The 18,265-nt window shown below is 40.9% G+C and overlaps 1 protein-coding gene across 2 annotated transcripts in view; it reads left to right on the plus strand.

Annotated features, from left to right (window-relative positions):
• Positions 1 to 9,602: 9,602 nt before the first annotated feature.
• Positions 9,603 to 18,265, plus strand: part of uchl3 (ubiquitin carboxyl-terminal esterase L3 (ubiquitin thiolesterase)) — a 33,440-nt gene continuing 24,777 nt past the window's right edge. The window contains exons 1-2 of one of the 2 annotated variants that reach the window (XM_042081838.1): positions 9,603 to 9,717; positions 9,967 to 9,978. In XM_042081838.1, coding sequence (XP_041937772.1) covers positions 9,619 to 9,717; positions 9,967 to 9,978 — 111 coding nt within the window. In that variant the 5' untranslated portion in view covers positions 9,603 to 9,618. Of the gene's footprint in view, positions 9,718 to 9,966; positions 10,005 to 18,265 lie in introns of both variants that reach the window. The other variant, XM_042081848.1, reaches the window with a different exon arrangement.

Consider the following 18,265-nt stretch of genomic DNA (forward strand, 5'->3'; position numbering starts at 1 on the left):
TCTTTAAAGCCTCGCTTAGTGTGTCACTTAAAGCCTGTGCTTAGAGTGTCCGGCGACATAACCAACTTCTCCCTTGCTACCTGCCTAAGCTATGAAAGTAAGTTAATTAAGGCCTACTTGGTTTACTGACATTTGAATAGGCTACAATATGCAACCCATTGGCAAACTTTTACACCTGGAGATGTCCTTTTAGCTCGTGTCATGTTTGCTAGCTTGTGGGCTCAGTTTGTGTAGTGCAGTGCTACCAAAATCATAGAAATTAATAATATTGTGAGACATTTACCTCTTCTATGATCCAAGAATGATTTCATACGAGTTATTTTTCTATCCACATATCGTAATGCACTATGCAAAAAGTTATTTCCAGTCGTAGCCGAACAAAGTGAGATGCAAGCGTTCAAATCCACTTATAACCAAGGGGGCAGGCGAATTCCCGGAAGTAGAAGAATCAATGTAAGCTGGAGGGACCACTTCTTAGCTAACCCCTATAGAAGCTCATTCATTTTAGGATTTTTTTGAAATACCATAACTTCATATAACATATATCCTGTGCCGATATTGTAGCTTCTGTGTAATCTACATAAACAATAAAAGGCAAAACAAGACTCGACTACCTCATACATAACATTAGGTTCCCGTAAGAAGAATGTTTAGCATGTCCGGTTGTAGTGAAGCTAACGCACCGTAGGGGGATATCCGTATTGTTTGGATAAGAAGCTCCAGCCAGCACGGAAACTCATGAACAAAGCTACAGCGGGGAAAAGAAGTATTGAACACGTCAACATTTTTTTCAGTAAGTATACTTCCAATGAGGCTATTTGCATGAAATTTTTACTAGATATTACTATTAACTCAGATAATCCACCCATATAAAAAAATCCAAACATTAAAGTCCATAGGTTATGTGTAATAAAGTGGAATGACACAGGAAAAAAGTATTGAACACGCCTGCTGAAATTTCTTAAATACTTTGTGGAAAAGCCTTTATTCGTAATGACAGCTTCAAGGCATTTCCTGTATGACGAAAACTAATCAGTGACAGTATTCTGGTGTTATTTTGGCCCATCCATTTGGCCCAACAGATAGTCCTTTAATACTGAAGATTCCAGGGGTCCCTCTTGTGAATACTGATCTTTAGTTAACTTCCAAAACTGTTCAATTGGATTGAAGTCAGGGCCTTGATTTCCTTTCTCTGAAACCAATTGAGAGTTTCCTTTGCTGAATGCTTTGGATCATTGTCCTGCTGGAAGGTCTAGCCATGTCTCAAGATTCTCCCGGAATAAAATGACTCCATTCATCATTCCTTCAACTGTATGAAGTCTGCTAGTACCATGAGATGAAAAACAGCCCACACCAGTCTTTCTGGAGCTTTCTCTAAGTGGTCCTTGGATCTTGGGCTACTCTTCTGACTATCCTTCTGACTTCCTGGTCAGAGATCTTGCAAGGAGATCCTGTGCATGGCCAGTTGATGATGCAGTGATGTTCCTTCCACTTGCAGACAATGGCTCCAATACTGCTTGCTGGATGATTCAGAAGTTTTGAAGTGCATCTGTAACCAGTTCCATTGATATGTTTTGCAACAATAAGGTTGCAAAGGTCTTGGGAGGGCTCTTTGCTTTACCCATCATGAAATGTTTCTTGTGTGACACCTTGGTAACAAAAAACCTTTTTATAGCCCACCAGTATGTACTAACCCAGTTTATATCAATTTGCACAGATAGGAGGGATAATTTCTCTAAATACTTATAGATTCCAGTTTGTTTTTCCCTGTGCCATTCCACTTTTTTACTCATAACTCTACTTTTAGACATTAATGTTTGGATTTTTATATATGTGTGGATTACTTAAGTTAATACTAATGTCTGGTGAAAATTTCATGCGAATAGCCTCACTGGAAGTATACTTACTGAAAAAAATGTTGACGTGTTCAATACCGGTACTTATTTTCCCCGCTGTATGTAGCCACATTGTATGTTCAAGTAAAGCATTGCATAGAGGCAATTAAACCTAATGAAAAACGGCACTAACAATAATCATTTCAGAGGTTTTCGAACTTTTTTGTTTTGTTTTAGCATGACTGTTTTTGAAGATGATCATGTGTGGTAGCTTCAACATTAACACGACTTGGTATCACTTGTGAGGATGATATTAATAATAATACATAAATAAATGTTTAACTTTGATGACTTTGAAGACGAAGGAAGTGTGAGAAGAATGTCTGTGTATCTATCATATGAGTTACAAGATTCAGTTCGATGGCTAACGTCACGAAGTTAAGTGTGAGTCTGGGGCCTGGGGGGACCAACTGAAAAATCGTTCTATTTGACTCTGTGCCCTCCCATTGAAAACAACGGAGTCTGTTCGTCCATTTCTTTTACTGTCTATGGTTATAACGCTACTCTCACGTCCTTAAAGTGTCAGGCAGTCAATTAGACTTACACACGACCAATGTAATAACATTAAAGAAAAGTGTAGTCTAATAGTTTAAATCAATATGAAATAACTAGATACTTAGTTGGCTATTAGTAATTATGCAAGTCACAGAATATTAATTATTAAAAAGATATGAACTGAATATGAATTACAACATATATGAATGTATTGAAACATATGACATTATGCCATCTCTTTAGGGGGCAGTTCTACGAAAGGTTATACTGCTTTGTGAATTACCCCAGTCAAAGTATTTACACAAATAAAGTAGGCCTACTTTGATTTTCTGTAACCCTTACTATTTACCTTTACTTATCCTTTATAATAAGCATCAAGATGAACCGTGTAATTTTGGTCTTACTAAACTTAATTACCCTCAATTAAAAAATAATAATAAAAAAAAACGGAACTATTTTTGCAATTTTCACTTCCTCTCGCAATTTCTTCGCAACAAACGGCTAAAAACACACACAACAGAAAAGTTGTCGCGAAATCAGGCATTTTAGATCGCAACAATCTCAAATCGCAGTTTGTAGGTGCGCAAATCCATACATACCGTAAAACTCCAGATAATAGCCCGGGCTTTTATTTGAGCATTGAAAATAAGGGAGATTTTACAGGTTACTCACCCAAAATACAGGGAAATTATTATCTCACGCGCGACTGGGGTGCCAGTCACACGAGGACTCAGCAGGGTGGTCCATTCCAAAATCCCCGAGATGGGTGAAGTTCCACACCGCACCATACCTAACTATGGGAGGCAGTAAAGAGGTATGTTTTAAGTCTAGACTTAAAAATAGGGAGGGTGTCTGCTAATCGAATTGAGGAGGGTAGATTATTCCAGAGGAGGGGTGCGCGATAGCTAAAAGCTCTGCCACCTACTGTCGTTTTTGAGATTCTTGGAATTACAAGAAGGCCAGTATTCTGTGATCGTAACGGTCTGGGTGGGTTATATGAGACTAGGAGATCTTTAATATATTCTGGTGCCTGGCCATTAATGGCTTTGTACGTTAGAAGTAATACTTTGAAGTCAAACCAAGCGAGTGCTGAGTCTTTAATGCCTATCAAATGTTCAAGCCTGTGAAGTAGTATGTCATGGTCTATGGTGTCGAAGGCAGCACTGAGGTCCAGGAGGACTAAAATTGATATATGTCCATTATCGGCAGCAATGAGGAGGTCATTAAAAACTTTAACTAAGGCTGATTCAGTACTGTGGTGAGCTCTGAAACCAGACTGATATAATTCTTCGATTTTATTCATATGTAAAAAGGCACTAATTTGTTTGGACACTATTTTTTCTAGTATTTTCGACAGAAAAGGGAGATTAGATATAGGCCTATAGTTGGCCAGGCCGTTAGGGTCAAGGGTAGGTTTTTTGAGGGATGGCTTAATAACAGATAACTTAAACGGCTGTGGTACATGCCCTGACAGCAGTGAGTTATTTATGATCTGGAGCAAAGCATTGTCCAAGAAAGGGAGAGCAGATTTCAGAAGATGAGTAGGGATAGGATCTAGTAGACTATTTGTAGATTTTGATGAGGAAATTGTGGAAGTGAGGTCTAATATGTCGATCGGTGTAAATGAATTCAAAGTTGTTCGTCTCATCTGTGATTCAATTATGTTTTCGCTACCGTTCAGCAATGGAGTATGAATATCTGGTGAGACTGATTGGTTATTAATCTTATCTCTAATTGTTTCAATTTTGTCATTGAAAAAATTCATGAAGTCGTTACTGTTTAGGCATATAGGGATAGATTTGGTTACTTCAGTGTGGCTCTTCGTCAGGCGGGAAATTGTGGTAAAGAGGAATTTTGTATTATTTTTGTTTTCTTCGATCAGCAAGGAATAGTAGGTTGACTTAGCCTCGTTGAGTGCTTTTTTGTAGGTGATAAGGCTATCTTTCCATGCTTGGCAGAAGACTTCCAATTTAGTAGTACGCCATTTTTGTTCAAGTTTGCGCGCTGCTTGTTTGAGGGTTTTTGTCTGTGTGGTGTACCATGGAGCACGCCTTACTTGTTTCCTTACTCTCTTTTTTAGTGGTGCTACTGAATCAAGGGTTGAGCGTAATGAGTTCATCTCATTATCAGTTAACAGTCGACCTCGGTTGGATTAAGGAAGGGCCTTCCGATACCACATGGGTCCGGAAGGGGGCAAACGTAAGTGAGATTTTTTCTAGAAAGTCTGCATTAGTTTTTTCAGATAGGCCGCGGCTGTAGTATTCAGCTAAATTGGGTACTGCATATTGTAATGTCATTGTAAAAGTAATTAGATGGTGGTCAGTTAAGGTCGGGTGTTGTGGCAGAACTGTTAACTGCTCTATGCTTATGCCGTATTACAAGACTAGATCAATAGTATGGTATCTCGGTGTGTGGGTGAATTAACATTTTGACAGAACCCAACATGTTCAATTAGGGATTGAAATGCAGTTGTGAGACAATCATTCACATTATCCATATGAATATTGAAATCACCCAATATAAGTATTTTTTCAGTTTGGATGGTTAAAGTGGAAAGGAAATCAAAATATTCTTCTAAGAATTTTGTGTAGGGGCCAGGGGGTCTGTACAATGTGACCACAGTTACAGGCTGATTATTTTTCCAATCTGGGGGTAAAAAATTTAGGACTAGAACTTCAAAAGATTTAAACTTGTGTGTAAGCTTGGGAGATGTGAGAAGACTAGATTGATAAATTGTAGCTACTCCCCCTCCCCTGCCAGTGTGGCATGGTACATGATAATTAAGATGAGAGGGAGGTGTAGACTCATTTAATGGAAGGTATTCGTCTGGTTTAAGCCAGGTTTCAGTAAGGCACATAACATTTATATGATTGTCTGTAATAATTTCATTAACCAAGGCAGTTTTATTCGACAGTGATCGAATAGTGATCGAGTAAAGCAAATGCAAGTTGCGTTTGTGGAGGAATTTGCTTAGCCGAAGAAGTTTTTATCGTAATAAGATTGCTACAAATAATTCCCCTCGTGGGTCGAATAAGAGTTGACAGTCTTGGTACAGACACCCTCTCTATTTGGCTATGTATGCCCTGTATATCCTGTATATCTGGGTGGCTGTTAGGACGGCAGAGATCTGTGTAAGACAATATCTCTGCTGCCTGGATCTCTGGTTCGTCAGGAACTAGCCTCGGTTAAGTGACGGTCTATGTTACTTGAAAGAAGATAAGCACCCCTCGGATTGGGGTGGATACCGTCTCTTTTCAATAGTCCAGGTTTCAAAATAATAATGTAATCCGGCCCTTGAGACTATTTTTAATTGCGACAAACAACGATACTGATTAAAATAGACGATAGTTCCAAGTACGGTGACAAATCTCATTTGTACTCTGCTCCACTATGTGCTAGACATCCAGAGCTTCATTCAAACCCAAAATCGCTGCGCAAGGTTTTCAGGAAATACTTGTATTACACGCGAGAAACACAAAGACGTGCATTTGTAATGACGCGGAAGCGATGCAGGCCATAGTGTTGCATAAATTGAAGCAGAAATTAAGCAATAGGGCCTAGGCCTACACCAAATGTTGAAAAACGTTTACATGTGATGAAGTCTTAGGTAGGCTATGCTATTCACCTATTCTAAATCTGAAGGAGAATATCCTTTTGGAGATTGTGATCGTTCGATCGTCTATTGAATGGAGGGGCTGGGTGCTGTCTGCGTGTATACGACGGTGTCCACTAAGCATACCATGCTTATTTCGACCCTCTGCCCAACATAGCTTGGAGGTTGCAGTGGTAATCGTGATGATAGTGTCTGTAATGGACGTGGTACAGACAGCAGGGCTAGTAGAAATAGGGCTCTAAACTACAAAGTCACCCGCAATATGATGCGAACTTCTGATTACCCGCCATAGGAACTGATTTGACCAGAATACTTTATTGTAGGCCTTGTGGTTTAGAAACCATATACATCTTAGGTGTTGGTATACATCTTAGGTGTTTTCCTGTTAATTTGTTATGTGGGTAATATCAAAAAAGGAAAGTAAACCTGCTCAAATATGTTCATCCAGTATTTAGAAAGGTGCATAATTTGAGGTGCTTGCCATCCAGTGGCAAATTAGATGGGTAAATTTACCCCCTTCATAAACTTTTGTTTTACTCAAAGATTTTTACATTTACAGTAGGACTTTATCTCTGCCCGAAAAACACAGGACGTCCCCCGGACCTTATGCCGACATTCACGACGTCCCCGATTGGTCCCGAACGTCATGTTCTCTAGCGGACGTTCCGGTGACCTTATTGACGTCCGGAGCAAGTTATTGTTTGGTTATTTGGTCCGGTGCAGGACTTTCTGGGGACGTCACCGTCAGGTCCCTCGGATGACATTTGCATTTGGTCATTTCAAATACCTCCTAAGGACCCGACAATAACGTTATACCGGGGACATGGGGGGGACGTTTGTTTATTCACACATGGCAGCGGAGTTGAGAACGCTCTGGCTACTGCCTGCAGGACGGAGACATCACATCCATGCACGACTTCACGTTACACGTCTGGGGATGACTAAAGTATCTATCTATCTAGTCTCTAGCAGTAGTTGCATTAGCCTACCGTAGTCTAAGGCAACATATCATACAGTTTATGAAGTTGTGCGTCTATGAGCAAAGTAGAACCATATGTCTAATTTGCTCATATACGCACAACTTCATAAACTGGGAAAAGGGTTAACGTTAAACTCAAAATGTATGTGCTACATAATTACATAATTCAGCATGTCTGCATGCAGACATGCTGAATTATGTAGCACATACATTTTGAGTTTAACGTTAATGTATAACGTTACAAACTAGGGAAGGGATTTTATCAAAATGTTAGCTGATGTGATGCTTGGTGTAACGTTAGCAAAGTCGCTGTAGCTTCTAGCTTAGCCTACAATGCGCTTTTCTTGAGCTGTCATTACGTGATGCATGTAACATGCTCTAAATAGGCAGTAGTTTATTTAACGTAGTCACGTACTTATTATCTGTTTTATTTTCAGAAACACACACACGGCCGAATTGGGACTGAACTGGCTTTTGGAGCTGAATACGATGCAATAAAACTAGAGAAGAGATTAGGGCATGGGACTAGAGATGTCTAGCAACATAAGTGACTACTTAATTTGTAAAGCAAAACGATCTAGCTCTACATTGCAGAAGAATTAAGGATACTGCTTCTTCATGACTTGTTTAAATGTCATTGTAATTTATTTGACGCATGCTCGCGTTTAAAACTGTCACATAGGCCTAGCTGTCCCCGATGTTACAGCAGCTCCTTGTGGAAACAGCAAAGCGTGCACATATCCGATGAGATTTCTAACGAGGAGCAGAAGCTCTCTGCCTCACCAGAGCCTTACTGTTTATTAATAAAACAATGATATAGAATAGAAACATCAGAATCTATTTATTTCATCTTAAAGTTGGCTATAAAGAGCATTCATAGCCTAGAGAAAATGATACATTTTTCTTTATCTGCAATGTTCCAGGAAGAAAGGCTTACATTTATAGGCTGTCCCTGTTTGATCACAGCACGTCCAAGAAAACGAGTGGATATAACGTCAATGCATTCTAGTTATGTTTCATGTACTTTATTTCATGTTGAGTTTTGCTTCCCAGCATGCATTGTGATTCATTTAGTATTTTTGGCTATTATTAGTTTTTAATATTTTGAAACAATATGGTTTGAACAATTTATCTTAGGCTAGCCTAGGCCTACTCTGATGATGTTTTGAACAATATGCTACGGGATATGCCCATTAAAACGTTGTATTAGTTTATTAAGAAAATGACACCGTAGATGTGAAAGCAGCACATCCTAGCCCGGTATAAATGTCCATGTCTACTCATCGTTAGTGTAATGCATTCAGAGGACGTGATTTCATACATGCGTGAAAATATGAGGTGAGTGAAGTTGATTGCATAGTTGTAGAACAAGTCATTAATGCGTGTTCATGTTCCGTCTACCTCTTTCCTAGCAACGCTGAGATTTACAGGATGTAATACCATACCAAATCGCGCTTCATGTTTTTTTTTTTTTACCATCGCGGAAATTTACACGTTGCGCGCATAACGTCGCGGTGACCATTACAGGACGTCCTCTCAAAGTCTCGTGGACGTCTTTTAGACCTCCCGAACAGAGGACCGCGGGACGTAAAGGGCTACACAATGTCGAGGAGGTGACGTTCGCCAGGGGACCTTTAGGGGACGTCGCCAGGACTTTATTTTGTTTACTGGGTGACCACTTTCAAGCCATGGCCTTTTGAAATTTTGATATAAAAATCCAATGGTGTTGCTTTCTTAACCCTGATGCCTATAGTTTGCCAGGTTTAAAAAAGTTATGAGAGGAAAATATTTTTATTTGGTGTGAAACACACACATACCTGTTTTTATGCTTTTCATTTGTTTTATAATTTGTATTAATATTTATTTTATCATTATTTTATTTATAAGCTAAGGTTGCTAGCACAGGTGTCTAAAACTAGATAAAAACACTTGCATTTTCTGTTTGGAGTTGTGTGTGGTATTGGAAAAAAAGAACATTGCATTTTCAGAAATAGCCGGCCCTCCAATCAGATGACGTTGGCAGAATTGGCCCCCAGCTTATTTGAGTTTGAGACCCCTGATGTAGAGGATGTGTGTTGGAGAAGATCTTGAAGACAATGTGCTGTGTATGTAGGGGGAGGGGGGGGGCAGTGTGCAGCAAGTATGTAGAGGAGGCTTACTGTAGCAAGCAGTGTGCTGTATGTATGTGAGGTGATGACAGTGATGATGTAAGTGTGTGTGTTTTTTGTATGTGTGTTGGGGATGGGGGTGGGGGTGGGGGTGGGCAGAAAGGCTAGGCAATCAAGGACATGGGTAGAGCCTATTTAAAGTTGATTTTTAAGAAAAATCACTACTCACTACTATCTTGCTTCATGCCCCTTCATTTGTCAAAAATGTTTTTTAACCTGACATATAGGCTACACTGAACGCTCTTGTATTGCATTCATTGAGCTCAGCAAAGTCACTTATACTGGATGTCTTGATCCTACTTTAGTGCAACGGGCCTCTGGTCTAGAACACGTTGTGTTTTACGCGACTTTTATTTAGCAAATTCGGCTCGACCGGAAGTCTTATTTTCGCTGAACACTCGCTGATTTCACTCAGAGACGGTTATCTTTGTTTCACTCATGGTTTCACTAGACTCACCATATATATCTATGAGACTCATGGCACAGCCGGAAGTGCAACGTTTGAAGGCATTCTGTCTGCTGAAAATGGATGGCCAGCGTTGGTTGCCACTGGAGGCGAACCCTGATGTATGAATTTAAACGCATTATTAACCTGTGTTATAAAATTCAACATTTCTATAAATGAGTTTATACAATGCGAAACAACATTTCTACTACATTTGGCTGAACTGTTTAATGTTCAGGTGAACTTTCCAGACTCAGTATTTGGATGTAACGTTAATGTTGCTGTAGCTAGCTAGCAATCTGTCTAGCACTAACACTACGTTATTTGTGATATTAGAATACTAATCAGCGTGTTGTATCTTTGTCTTTCAGGTGATGAACCAGGTAACGTTATGTTTCAACTCGTGTCGGTAAGACGCACATAATTAAAAACACAGAACATTAGGGCATGGGAAGTTTTGATTAAGTGAGCAGTTACTTTACGTTAGCCGCCTGACTAACTTGTCGGGGCCCTTCAATCATATACCATAGCTTAGAAATTAGCGTGCAAGCTAACTTCATCCTATGATATCTGACTGTCTGCCTTTGAAGTCAGCGAAATGTGGAATACCGGTGTTGTGTGCCTTCTGGTTTCTCCACATACTGGTTTCCTTGCGCGTGCATGCGCTGTGCTCGTAGCCTACCACAGCAGCAGGAGTTGTCTGCAGACATTCACAAACAGGCCTAGTTTTAAGGGGCCATCACATTGTGCACGGTATGCGCTGCGCTCGCCGCTAGGTTGCTCTTGGTTGAGGTAACGTCCTAAAGATTTTTGTTGTGCTTGCCGCTGGGCTCAGCCAGAGAGCCTGGCCACTCAGTATTAAAGGACAAGTTCGGTATTTTACACTTAAAGCCCTGTTTTCAAAGAGTAGCATAGGCCTACTGTGCACAGTGCACTGACGACTGTAGCAGCCCAACGTAACCAGTTGTTGTAGATGAGAGGCAACCCCTTGTTTCAGATAGCCTGGACAACATGTTACCTGGGTGTTGCCTACGTTATTAATTAATGGTAGCCTACAATAGTTAATTGATTCACGTAACATATTAGTTGGCTCAAAGAGTAGGGAATCAGGATGGAGAGTCACGCGTGTGTTGCTTTTGCGGGATCGAATCCAGTTTAATGCTAGTTTTCAAAACATATATTTTTTACATGTCTTTTGTCCGAGTGGCTGTAATGTAGCCGAGCGCTCATGGCGTATGAAAAGCGACTTCAAACCGCCTAAAACAACTTGTTTGTGAATGTCTGACAACTGCTGCAGCGCATGCACGCGCAAGGAAACCAGTAGGTGGAGAAACCAGAAGGCACACAACACCGGGACGATTTTAAGGCTATTTCGCATAGGCTACTCAATGGTGCTATTTCACACGCATTATAGCGACCCCCACTCACCGGGGTTAGTGGAAGGTGTTAATAGACGATTGGCGTAGCCTACAGTGGACTAGGGCTGTCAAAATTGCTCAAAAATGATGTTCGAATATCCCCTCTAAAATAAACACATATATTCGAATATATTGGAATATCTAGGCTATATTATTTGCGCATTATGTCAGTGATGCGCATCATGTCATCTGTTTTTAACTTTTTGTATGGTTATTGCTTGACAGGGGGGATCCCAAGCAGCTTTCAGCCATAAGGCATTTCCTAATTCACCTGACACTGATATTCAAAATGTTGAAACTATTTCGGCATAGCCTATAAGCAGTTTAATTAAATGTAATGTTAGTTGTAAACAAACGGGCTACTTGGTGAGGCTTGGCCTCACAGATGCGCTCGTGCCTTAAATGGCAATACAAATCTTCACGATAGGCCTATTAACTGACCGCCCGATTCACGTTGGCTGGGGGGCAGGGGGGGGCCATCAGACATTTGTTCCCAAGGGTCTATGAATTGTTAACCCGGCCCTGCCCCCAACGAACGCAACTTTCCACCTCTGAGATAGCTGAAAAGAAGTCTAGAGGACTCCTAACTCACTAGACCTACTTACTGTAGGCTGCGCAAACCACAAGCCTGCATTCGAGGCAGGCCTTCTGTTGAAGAATTTTATATAAATCCTGCGCTAACAGTAATCCTCCTACCCCCGCTACCACAGCTGTGGATAGTGTGGCATGCTCACGCTTTATGTCTCCTTCTTGCAAACTAGGCCTATAGCCCAACCATTTACGTCTTCAAAAAATAACAACTTGCCAGATATGCCTTCATAAATTTGGGCTTCATTCAGCATTTTGTTCTTCCACTGCCTGCTGCATCCTTTCTGTTTTGTATTGTTTAGAAAATGTTTGACGTCTTGAGTTAATGCATTAAACATTGTTTGCTGGTAACCAGCCACAAATAGCCTACAGATTCTTGCGTGCGTTCTCTCCAAAATGTGCCTGTTCTATAGGCTATCCAAGTGCATAATTCTGCGGCATAAAGCAGATGTATTTGTGTATTGTACAGAAAAATAAAAATAACCTGTCAAGCAGTCAATTGACTACATTGCAGTCAATAAGTAGTGCAAATTATGAAACCAAAACGTGGGTCATAGTTGTCTAAGCCTCTGCTGTGAGGCCAAACCCATGAACAAAGACGCATTGATATCTGCAATAGTTTTTTTTTTTTTGGTGAAACAAGCTCACAGCCGAACAAGTCATACTGAAGGGAGAGGCAACTGGCATGTGATCTCCCCACGGGCCAATGGATGTACAAGTTTTCTCCTGTGCCTACGATATTTAATCCAGTGTTTTGTCAAGTTGCAAAATGCTATTCGTTTTAACGAATTTTTATGATAGTATGAAGTACTTTTTGTATAGGGTACTATCTTAATTGCTTTATACTCAATACTTGACCAATGGCTATTGCATCTGTCTATTGAAAGTGAGAATGTGGCATGTGATATACTGTGTAGGCTTCATAAAATAAAATAAACAGATTGCTAATGGCCTACAAGCTGATCTGGGGGGCGTTTCCCGTACAACTACGGAGGTTAGCTTTTTACTAACAGGATGCATCGTTCAACTAACCAACATGTAAGTTACGACTGTTTCCCAAAACTGTCGTACTTACATAGTACTGTAAGTTTGGACCATGATAGTTTCCAAACTTCAGTAGTCTGGACTAAGGTGGTTAATGACGTTTAGTAGCACGTGAACGGGCACCTGCACATACTTCTGTTGCGCATTGCGTTAAGGCCGGCAGATGACAGCCGCCGTTGCACAGCAGTTACCAGTCTCCTGTCCAAGAGTTCGAATCTGGGTTAAGACGTTGACAACAATATTGACATCGTTGTTTACCTAAGTTTATCTTTTGTGCAGATCATATTATCAAAATCAGAATCAGCCTTCTTGGCTTGGTTTGCGTAAACTAACAAGGACCCCCCCCCTCCATGAAAATCAAAGGCTACATATTCTCAGCTGACTCGTCAAAAAGTGCGCACCACCTTATTATTATCTGCAAGTGCGTAGCCTGTTAAAAAACGTCGCCAGATAGTATTAAATCGGCAACAACATTGTTTTCTGCAGAAGCCTACCCAAGGCTACAGATTCATTCTGAACAGTTATTTCTCTACTGGCTCAATTATCACACAAGACACTGTTTTGATTTGCGTAGTTGTGTTAACCCCAACACTGACAATAATGTAGACAGCAAATTTCGATTTCGATTTTCGTTACCACCGTGTAGTCAAGCTTTAAGCCATACCCAAGTAGCCTAAATCGAGGTAATGTTTAATTATGCATGATTTATTTTGTTATTGAATTCGTAGGCTGGGATTACTCTCGGCAACAATTATGTTTAATGGTAGATCCTGCTTTTTCACAAGGGACCGCAGGCAGAGCGATGTACAGTGGTAGAGCGACGCACAGTGGCTGAAAGTGGTACTAAAGCTTCACGCAGCTTCACGCCGCGTAATGCGCGAATGAAGTGGTCATTTGAAAGCGATGCCCACTGTAGCTCTGGCCCCAGATATCGATTGTACTATAACCGATGGAGTCGCTAGCCTCACGTGTCGTATAGTAGAAGCGCCAATGACCAGGGTAGCAGGTTTCTCAGGGCTAGCTAAGGGGAAGAATCTATTAGAAACGTGAATAGGTTGGTGGTTAGCAGTGGGCCTCATTCGTTTGGATATAGCTCCAGGCGAAACAGGCCCAACGGGCTGCTTTTGCTTGGGCTTAGCTCGCCTAACAGTCACCTAAGAGCTATCCCCTTGCTGCGAGGGGGCTGTCATGGTTGTGCTAACTGTGCGAGCGTACTGTACAAGCGTACTATTCCTACAAAACAACTAGATACTAACAATGTAGAGCAAGAACAACTATGTGGTGACACTGTTCCAGTGAGATTTATTTTGGAATTAAAGGGATATTCCACCATTTGGGGAAATTCACTCGTTTTCCACCTCCCCTTGAGTTAAACTGTTGAATTTTACCTTTCCCCAGTTTATCCAGCCGTTCTCTAAGTCTGACAGTAGCACTTTTAGCTCCAGCTCATTGAGAGATCAGATTAGACCGTTAGCATCTCGGTCTAATATGATTCAATGAGCTGGAGCTAAAAGTGTTACTGTCAGACTTAGAGAACGGCTGGATGAACTGGGGAAAGGTAAAACTTTTTTCCTAAAATACTCAAATAGGCCTATCAGAAACATGCCTCATTGTTATTGTGTGGTTTGCATGACGTTAGTGTTAGGCTAACGTTAACTTCATGTGGATGTAGATGTCTTGTTAGCCTGCCATGAGCTTCGGTTCGCTAGGCAAAACATTAACAAAAAAGTTCGTTTTGGTGCACTGATGACAGTTAGGATCATTTCTATCATTTTCTAAGGATCATTTTCCTTAACTAAAGAAACAATTTAAGGTATTCTGTGCAACACCCTTAAATAAACCCCTTACCTAAGGATAAATTAAGCCTTAAGGGTCATACTTCAGGGGAAAAAGGTCTTTTGTGTTTACCCTCACTGCGGCGCAGCGTTCCAAACGTTGTGTAATCAAATACACCGGTATGGCGGTATATTAAAAATTCATATCATAACGAAAATATACACTGGTTTACGGTGTGAACCGGTATACCGCCCAGCACTAAGCGGAGGAGTGGCCGAGTGAACAGCCACCTGAGCGCGGAGCGGGATATTCGCACCGCTCAGCTCCGCTCACTAGCTCTGCTTACCACCATGTCACATGACCTTAAAATATTGCGGGAGTCTTAGCCTGCAGACAGATCTTGCAGTTGCCTTCCACGGTCTGCACGACCGGTTTCCCAGTTCAAAGACGTGATGGGGCCATTTGGGAGGAATCTGCTCATGACTTTTGACGGGTGTGTCATACTGCTTCCTTATGTTGGAATATGCAAAAATGAACCGAAATCGAACGGATACCTTCTTATATTTGATTTCTGCAACAATGGTAGGCTAGCCTACTGAAAACGTTTGGATATTCTGTTATTTTCTGCTGTTGGTTAAATAGATACACACATATAGGGAAAACACTTTTTGAATTTGATATTGAATTTGTGCTACGATGCAGGTCAATTTGATATTGAATTTGTGCTACGATGCAGGTCTGTTAACTGTATTGTATGACAACAGTGGTTTATTTAAACTACATCATAAGAATATATTTCGTCAGTCGTCATGCTCATTTTAATGAGTAAGAATGAAAGTTATGCTGTATTTGCAAACAAAATTCCGCGATATCTCCCGCGAGTCACGTCAGGCAGACTGTAGCCTGTCTGTCCGCGATGAGCTGCCGTCTGTTGCAGCTCCTCCCGGCTAGCCTCTGAAGTTCACGTTGACGTAGAAAGCCAGACAAAGTCAGACACAGTTCATCTTGAACAAGCCTACTAAAAACTTTTTTAGTAACTCAATTTCGCCTATTTTTCAGCTCGAATTTTCAGTTTCAAAGCCGCTGGAAAAAAGTTGTTACATTGTGTTGCACGCACAGCAAGACCGTGCAATGCATGAATTGGTGACCGGATTGAAGCAGCAATGCAATCTAGTGTGTAAGAGCATTGCATCGACATTAAAATGACCAACACAGTACAAATGCAAAAAAAAAATACATGTCATCTCATCTCAACTATGGGCGCAGCCATGTTTGTCGTAAGGTCGTACGGTCACCTCGGGGTACCCTAAAGAACTCCGAGGTAAAGGGGGCGTGCCTTCGTGAAATGGCGCAAGAAATCTGGGTAATTTACACTTTCCAACTCGTGCGGGGGATTTACGATACAAAAGGAAACCATTACACTTAAGATGCTCAACATGCTTCTGCGTCAACTCCACGGCGTAGCCACGCCGTCACTCCTACGGCGTCGTGACCCTTTTATGTCTTTTCTGTGTCGGGTTGCTGAGCATCGCGGTGCATTTCACCGCATTGCATCTGCATCTTCTCTGTTAACCATTTCTTGACTTGTTTGGCTGTATGTGTTTGGATCATTGTATGGTTTAATGGTCCAATGATGCCTATTGGGGCAGGTCTCTTTGCAAACTGCCTGATCTTTTCCTCCAGAATCTCAGTGTAGCCTCTTGCTTTAGTGTTACCGTTCACTTTGAGAAGGTCACCAGAGGGCTATTTCACAAAGGCAGAGTTAAGACATCCAAGATAAACCTCGCTTTATCACTTAACATAGCGTTGTCTGGTCATCCTAGCTCAACTCGTTTCACTAATGCCAATCCAGGATGAGTAGGAGCGACTATGTCAAGCCAGGTGTAAGTAATTCAGGATGTGTGCGCGTTCTCATTTCTGCTCCAAGTGCCCACGGTTGGAATAAAAAAGACGCGGAAAATAGTGTTATTCACACAAAGTGAACAACCGCTTTTGATATAGACTAACAATGAAGTAAAGTTGTCCTTTTTGGAATGGGGAATCATGGCTATTTCTGTAAAACAGCAGGAGTAGGCGTGGTAGACCAACTGAATGCAAATTTACGTATGCACCCACGTGTGAGTGCTTCTTTGTCTGGGCACGCAACGTCATTAAGAAAGCGCTTGCCACTGCAAAGATGCTATGCTATGTATACTATGATATACCTTTACATTATATTTGAAAACACCTTTGAAAACTTGACCCTCCACTTCCAATCAACTACAGTAGGCTATTCATCAAACGTCTATCAACAAAAGAAGTAAACAACGAGTACCTAGGCCTATGTTAATAATTATAAGGCCATCACAATTAAAATGATAACCATATGGTAGTAGACAGACAATCTATTTTGTTTTGCGAGCAAATACATTTAGCAAATAGTATATAAATGGAATAAAGCCCCTTAAAAATTAGCATGGAGGTCTGATTTGAATGATAGCTAGCTGAACCAATAAGACAACATAATTACCATTAGAATGAACTTAGCTTGGCTGTTAGCCTGGTCTTAGCTTGACTTAGCTTGGCTGCTAGCCAGGCTAGGTGCAGAGAATAAATCCCCATGGTAACTTATGTGCCATCTCTTTTGTGAAACCAAGTCAAGGCTAAATTCATCCAGGATGACCAAAAAGCTTATTCCCTTATCTAGGTTTTGTGAAATACCCCTCTGGTCCCCCTGGTTGAAAAACATTCCAAAAGAATACTTTTCGAACCCCCACAATTGAAATGGACATGGTGTCATTGGAATTTGATGCTTCTTTTTTTATGCCAATCTCAGGCCATGTCCCTGGGTCAAAAAAATTCAGCAAAAGCTAAATTCTTTGTCCATGTGTGCCCTTATAAAGGTTTAGCGGAGTTGTGCATGTTTGGAGAAGAGTGATCCATGATCAGCATCCAAGATGACCAAGTGATCCATTTTGAGATGGAGTGAACATTTCAACCACCAAAACACCATCCACAATGTGGAGAATAGCTGTAAAAATGTATTAGTTTTGGGTGTTTTTCAGACAATGGGACCTGGTGAACTTCTCAAAGTAAACGGTAACACTGAAACAAGTGGCAAATTGAGAATTTTGGAGGAGAATATCAGGCTGTCTGCCGAGAGACCTGCCCCAGTAGGCGGCATTGGACCATTAAACTACACAATGTTCCAAAACATACAGCTAAACAAGGCAAGAAATGGTTAACCGAGAACAATACTAACATTGAAGAGTGGCCCAGACATAGTCCAGAACGAAATTGCAATCAAATCGCGACTCTTGGACATTAGAGCAGAACAGCAGTTCATAGCTCTTATAGACTCCATAAATTTAGATATTTTACATCATCCCATTGATCAAATGGTAGAGGCTCTCAATCGTGAATTAGGCGCTCTGCTTGACAGAGTGGCACCCTTAAAGACTAAAAAAAGGCCCTGTAGCAAACTGACACCTTGGATGAACGAAAATATCCATGATCTAAAAAGATCATGTAGGAAAGCTGAGAGAACATGGAGAAAAACTAAGTTACAGGTTCACCATGCCATTCTAAAAGAAAAAATTGCAAATTATAATAGAGCTATTCGGAATGAGAGGAGGAACCACTTCTCTAAGGTAATTGCTGAAAATAGTGGAAACTCTAGGGTGTTGTTCTCTACCATTGATAGGCTATTGCATCAAACACCTTTTGATACACTCAGTCAGGCATCCTCTCTAAGATGCGAAGAATTTGCAGACTTCTTTAAAAACAAAGTCATTTCTATAAGGGAGGCTATTGGTAACACAAGTAATATGTTTGATAGTACACCCAAAAACAGCCCCCCAAAATT

The sequence above is a fragment of the Alosa sapidissima genome, chromosome 2 (assembly GCF_018492685.1).
Source record: "Alosa sapidissima isolate fAloSap1 chromosome 2, fAloSap1.pri, whole genome shotgun sequence".
Lineage (NCBI taxonomy): Eukaryota > Metazoa > Chordata > Actinopteri > Clupeiformes > Clupeidae > Alosa > Alosa sapidissima.